We start from the raw sequence: 6,062 nt of genomic DNA on the forward strand, positions 1-6,062 counted from the left end.
CCACTTGGAAAAGGCGGCCTTGCATGGGGTTCAAGAGGTCAGCCAAGGAGATAAAACCCACAGGTTGCTCTGCTCTGCCACCATTTTCTCCACTAAAAGCCCCCCAATTCTCTACCGCCCCAGGAAAACAGCCGCCCAGGGGAGGACCCAGAGATGCAGGGCAGCCTTGGCCAGGCCCGTCTGCCTATGGACACCGAGCCAGGACTGGGCATCGGGCAGCTTTTCCCTGGCAGACGAGTCCCTCTGCCCCCCGGAGCCCCTGAGATGGGCTGAGCAGACAGACAGACAGACAGGAGCTAAAATTCCAGAAATTCCACTTTTATTGACCGGGGGTGCAAGGAGAGTTGGCTGGCATGAGAAGCGACCAAGGGAGCGACTGAGTTCGGGAGTGGCTGCAGGGAAGCGCTGGGCCTCCTTTCGGTTCCCCAGGAAGAGCCAAAAGCCAGGGTGGGGAAGGGGCTTCTCTCCGTGCCCCTCAGGCGGGGTTCTGGTCTTTGCCCGGCTCTTCGGGCGCAGGAGGGGTGTCTGCTTCCTCCACAGCCATGTAGTCCTTCCAGCCCCCCTGGGAGAAAAAGAAAAGCGGCTTGTGTGGCTTCCCCAGGACTGGCCAGTGGCCAGCAAACAGCCCCCTGCTCCCCCAGCCATTTACTCCAGAGGGGAGAACGGAGCACAGGCTGCTCTTGGTGGAGTCCCTGGAGCAAGGGTGTCAGACTCGATTTTGTTCAGGGTTGCGTCAGGTTTGTGTTTGACCTGGGGAGGGAGGGGCATGGCCAGCTCGTCACGGAGGCTCCGTTTCTGGCCGCGACGGCCTCCTGCAGCCCTCTGGCAGCGAAACCGGAGCCCAGACAGCTGCGCTGAGCCAAGCTCCGATTTTGCTGGCAGAAGCACCACAGGCCGGTCCTTCCCTATTTCCACGGCGGGGCAAATCTAAGCACCCCGCGGGCACTGAGTGTGACACCTGCAGTGAACAGCCGGAACGCTAAGCAGGTGCAGAACCTGGGGGCTCTGCCCCCTTCCCCTGACCTACCCAGCAGGAGCGGCATAGGCGGAGCAGACCGTATCCGAAGCAGAAGAGAGCGATGGCCAGAGCGGCAGAGTGCAGGATCAACAGAAGGACCTGGGTGCTGCTCCACATGCGCTGGGGAGGGAGGGAGGGAGGGGGGGGTCTTGAATCAATAGGAGGGGGGGAGAAACGGTTGGCCACACCCCCACCCCCCCCCCGCCCAGTCCACCGAAGTGCACCTGGGTGCCGTCCACACCAGATGAGCTCCTCAGACGGGCTCCTCAGTGGGGAGGAGGGAGTGGGAGGGGGGAATGCCCCTGGGGTGTGAGCAGCAAAGGGCACCTCCTCCCAGGGGCCAAATACTTGAAGCGTCCTGAGGACAGGTGAGGCCCCTCAGCCTGGCATTCAGCACACAGCCCCAACTAGGAGGATTTTTTCTTTGAAGCTCCCGTCCTGGAACTGCCATCATCTACGGGGTGCCGCTGCCCGCCTACCTCTCTGGGGAAGACACACTCACCACGAGCGCCCAGAGAGCCTCCTGGCACTGCCTGGCCCTCTCTTGATCCCTCTGGTTCTCGTTCGAAAGGCTTGTTGACAGTCCCCACGACCGGTAGCCCTGCTCCTCTGCTCTGTGCTTGCAGAGGCTCTCAGCAAAGGGTTGGTAAGTCAGCAATGGGAATTCCGTCAAGCCCACTGTGAAGGCCACGGAGCCCGCCACGACGCTGCCCAGGTTGAGGAAGGTGGCGAGGTGGACCTAAAAGGCAAGGCGGGGCACAGCTGAGAATGGGCACTGGGTCTTTGTGCCAGGTACGGATGGGACCCTCCCCACTTACCCAGTTGCCGCTGTGTCGTGCGCCGACCACGGAGAAGGTGCCAGAGAGGATGAACTGGAGGAAGGAGGGAGGGAAGCAGGTAGGTGAGGCGTGGTGTCTATCGGGGCCACCCACCCACCCACCAGCAGGAAGCAAGCCCCCACCCACCCACTTCATGGATTGGACTGACTCCTCGGGGTGTCTGCAAGGCGGCAGTCCAGCCCCCCTCAAATGGACTGGACTCCTCCCCTCTGCTCACCAGGCTGCCCATCCAGAAAGGGAGCCCGTTACCCAGTGCAGGGTGGTAGAAGTAGTAGCCGCCGTCGTCGTCAGCGTACACTCCAGTGTCCGGAGCTAAGCTGAGGATCACCCCGAGGCTGATGCACACAGCGCCAAGCAGGATCTGGGCTCCCTGAAGAGGGGGGGGGAGGGGAGACCGCAGGTGGCATCAGCACAAGACACGGGCCGGGTGGCAACGGGGACCGAGAAGCCACGTGGGCTCCCTCCTCAGCAGGAGCAAAGGGAGTGGGGGAGGAGCAGCCCTTTGGCTCAGCGTGCAAATCCATAAAGCGGCCAGATGTGCCAAGAGGGCAGAAGGGATCTTAGGGGGCCACGGAGTTTCATTCAACCAGATCTGGGGGGGGGGGCTTCATGAGAACCAGGCATGGGGGGGAGGGACGCAGGTGGAGAGGCACCCCAGAGCATCTGCAGAGTTCAGAGAACCAATTCGGTCCCTCCAGGCTGGGCAAGGCCAGACCCCCCTCCGATCCGGCTTCCCTAGGCCTGCAACACCCAGTCCCCAAATCCTGACCCCCAAGACCTTCTGCTCACCCCCGTGTGGGTGGCGGGAAGGGGGAGCGCCAGTGGCATCCTTGGCGGCTGCTTTGCGGCAACCCAGGGACGCCACGCCCTTGCACAGGTAAGCCATGCCGGACTCCTGACGGAGGGTGATGTTGACCACGGTGCCCCCGGGGGCCCCCAGCGCCACGTCGGAGCCCCCGATCTTCAACACAGTGCCCGCCATGGCTCCCCACGCCACCGCTGCTTCCTCCTGGCACGTGGGGGCTGGAACACTACTGGCAGCTGCTGGGCAGAGGAAGAAGTGAGCTAGGTGGAAAACCCCGAGCGGAGAAGGGGGGCGGGGAGTGGGCGGGGCACTTTCTCCGCTGGGGAGGGGGGGTGTCCCACCGCCAAGACGGGGGCCTCTCCGTTTTCCTTGCGCTCCCGTCCCCCCGCATTTCCCCCGCTGGAAGCCCACGGGGGTCTCTTTTGTGCCGAGACTGGGGGTCTTTTTAAGTGCTCTTGCTAACACGCAGAGGAACGTGGGGCTATAGAGCCTCCCCCCCATGGCTCCTAGGGGTTTGAAAGGGGCGCGCCCACCCCAGCATCCGTGCTTTGCCCTGGAGACGCCCCCCTAACCCGGATGGCCGCCTTTCGCTTTCGAGTTTGATCCCACGGCAGGTGACCGACCGCCCCCCCCTTTCTCCCAGTGGGGCCGGGGGCTCCGTCTGCGCAGGCCCCGGACTTCGGGGGGCCCCACGCTGCCCGAAGGAAAGGGGGGCTTCTTCCACGGGAGCGCTGCAGCTGAAAACCACCCACCCACCCAAAAGCAGGGAGGCGGTGGGTCCTACTCACCGCGGGCCGTTTGCGTGGGGTGGAGACGGTCCCGCCGGTCTCGTTCCTCGCCCCGAACTGCGATCCGGAAAAAAACAAGAAAGCCCGTCTTTGGTCTCCCGGGCGCGGACCGGAGCGCCGCCTGGGCTTTTTTTCCCCTCCTCCGCCCCCACGCGGCGACTTTCGGGAAAAGGCTCTGCCCCGCGTCCGACCCCCTTCTTGGCGAGGGAGGCTTCTCCGGATTTGGGTTGGGAGGAGGAGATGGAGTTAAGGAAGTCTGCTGCCCCCCACGGGGGATCCTGGCAAGGGGGCGGTCACGCGGGGCAAAGCCTTACGCAACAAGGAAAGTCTCGCCGCGGGAGCCGGTCCTTGGCACGAAACGCCGTCCGGGGCGGAAGGGTCCGGAGCGGGTCGGCAGCGTGGGATAAAAAGGCTCAGTGACACGCGATCCACCACGCGAAGGAGTCGGTCCCGCAGAGCGATCCGCGGAATGTCCGGGAATCGAACTCACGCGCGGCTGCCGGCTGGGAAAGAGACGAGGGAATTCCAGGACACTAGATCATCCGGGCGCTTCTGGTATCCTGGAGAGGTCCTGCCTCTGCCCCAGAGGGCGCTGCAGACGAGCCTCCCCTCCTGGGCGCGGTTTATCCAGACAGTCCCCAACTTACACTTCGTTTAGCGACTGTTCCAAGTTGCAACGGCACCCCAAAAAGTGACTTTAGGACCCTTTTCCTTCAGCTTTCTAGAATCCCCAGGGTCATGTCATCAAAATTCAGATGGTGGTCTTCAAAAAAATTCTTGCCTAATCTAATTGGAATTGTCTGGAACAGATATCTATAGTCTTGAAATTTATTTGGCAAGGGAAAAAAGCAAGAATAAAACTTAAATTCCTACAAGATGCTAGAAGAAGAGGAGGACTGGGCCTACCTGACTGGGAGTTATATTATCAAGCAGCAAACCTGATGTGGATTAAGGAGTGGGTAACACTAAAAAATTCCAGATTATTGAATGTAGAGGGTCATGATTTACTGTTGGGACGGCATGCTTTTTTATGGTATAAGGGAACTAAAGCACATGGTTATTTTAGAAGACATTATATAAGGGAGGCCTTGTTATTAAACTGGGAAAAGGTTAAAAGATTACACTACTTAAAAACTCCAGCCTGGATATCAACCATTGAAGCATTTTCCTATCCAATAATATATAAAAAGGAACAAACTAAGATATGTTGAAATATTGAATACAGAGGGTGAACTCAAATCTATTCAAGAGTTGAAACAAGAAGGAATAGAAATGAATTGGTATTCATACTTACAGATACAATCTAGATAGAATGAAGATAGAAAATCAATAGGTCTTTACAATGAAATGACTGAGTTAGATAAAAATTTAATTGGTACTGATGAAAAAGTAATTTAAAAACTATATGGATATTTATTAGAGACTAAATTACAAGAGGAACAAGTTAAAGAAACTATGATAGCTAGGGGAAAAACTTTGGGTATGGGATAGACTTAGAAAAATGGCCTCAAAATTATAAAATGACAATGTCAACTGCATATAGAGAAAATTTGTATAAGATGTTTTACAGGTGGCATCTATCCCCAACGAGAATTGCAAGAATGTCCAAGAATAAATCGGAAAAGTGTTGGAAATGTCATCAGATACCGGGTTCATACTACCACACGTGGTGGACTTGTATTGAAGCTAAAAGATACTGGACTAAAATCCACATGTGGTTGGAGAAAATGATACACAAACACATAGACCTCAAACCAGAGATCTTTTTACTAGGAATTATACCAGAAATTTATAACAAAGACTTAAAATATTTGATTCTAAATATTTTAACAGCAGCTAGAATCGTATTTGCAAAAAACTGGAAAAACGAAATGATACCAAAACAGGAAGAAGTCATTCGAAAGATAATGGAGTGCGCTGAAATGAGCAAATTGACATTTGAAATTAGAGAACAAGACGACGAGCAATTTTATAAGATATGGGATTTGTTTTATCAGTGGCTGGAAAAAAACCCCTGGACATAAAAATGTTTTATTTATGTTTTAATTGAAGGAGAAAAGCAAAAATATAATAATCTTGTTAGACTAACAATAATACAATGAAACACTGACATATATATGAATAATTTAGAATTTTTTGTTATAAAATGAAGGATAAAGATAATAAATGAACTAATGTACATTTGATAGAAGATTGGTAATATAATATATAACTCTAAGTGCATATCCTGTTGAAAGCAGTGAAAGATATACAAACATAAACACTTGGTAAATTCTTTTATGCTGTAAAAATATTTAAAATGAGACAGTGATTGCATAAAGATATGTTGTTGCTAAGCAGACAATCAAGAATGTAAGAGAATTAAGCTTATTGAAAAGAAAGAAATATTAATCGTAATTGAACATATGCTGTACAATGAAAGTGAGGTTTTTGGCTATATTGGATGGAAAAATTGGGATTGTATATGTAATGCAACGGCCCCAGGAAGGGGAGGCGGCATTTGACTCAGAACCAGAATTGAGCTGGAAGGGACCGTGGAGGTCATCCAGTCCACCTCCCTGCTCAGGCAGGAGACCCTGTGGCATTCCCAACCAATGGCTGTCCATTGGTCT

At 54.1% G+C, this 6,062-nt stretch overlaps 1 protein-coding gene across 1 annotated transcript; it reads right to left on the minus strand.

The window, feature by feature from the left end:
- Positions 1 to 302: 302 nt before the first annotated feature.
- On the minus strand, positions 303 to 3,934 carry LOC309401016 (uncharacterized protein). The gene is made up of 8 exons (XM_081969909.1): positions 3,765 to 3,934; positions 3,451 to 3,507; positions 2,627 to 2,898; positions 1,988 to 2,227; positions 1,837 to 1,890; positions 1,521 to 1,757; positions 1,028 to 1,138; positions 303 to 562 (listed from the first exon to the last, which is right to left on the minus strand). The coding sequence occupies exons 3-8, from the start codon at positions 2,837 to 2,839 to the stop codon at positions 476 to 478; spliced, it is 942 nt and encodes a 313-aa protein (XP_081826035.1). The 5' UTR covers positions 2,840 to 2,898; positions 3,451 to 3,507; positions 3,765 to 3,934; the 3' UTR covers positions 303 to 475.
- Positions 3,935 to 6,062: the final 2,128 nt, after the last annotated feature.

The sequence above is a fragment of the Natrix helvetica genome, assembly GCF_964273705.1.
Source record: "Natrix helvetica genome assembly, chromosome: Z".
Taxonomy (NCBI): Eukaryota; Metazoa; Chordata; class Lepidosauria; order Squamata; family Natricidae; genus Natrix; species Natrix helvetica.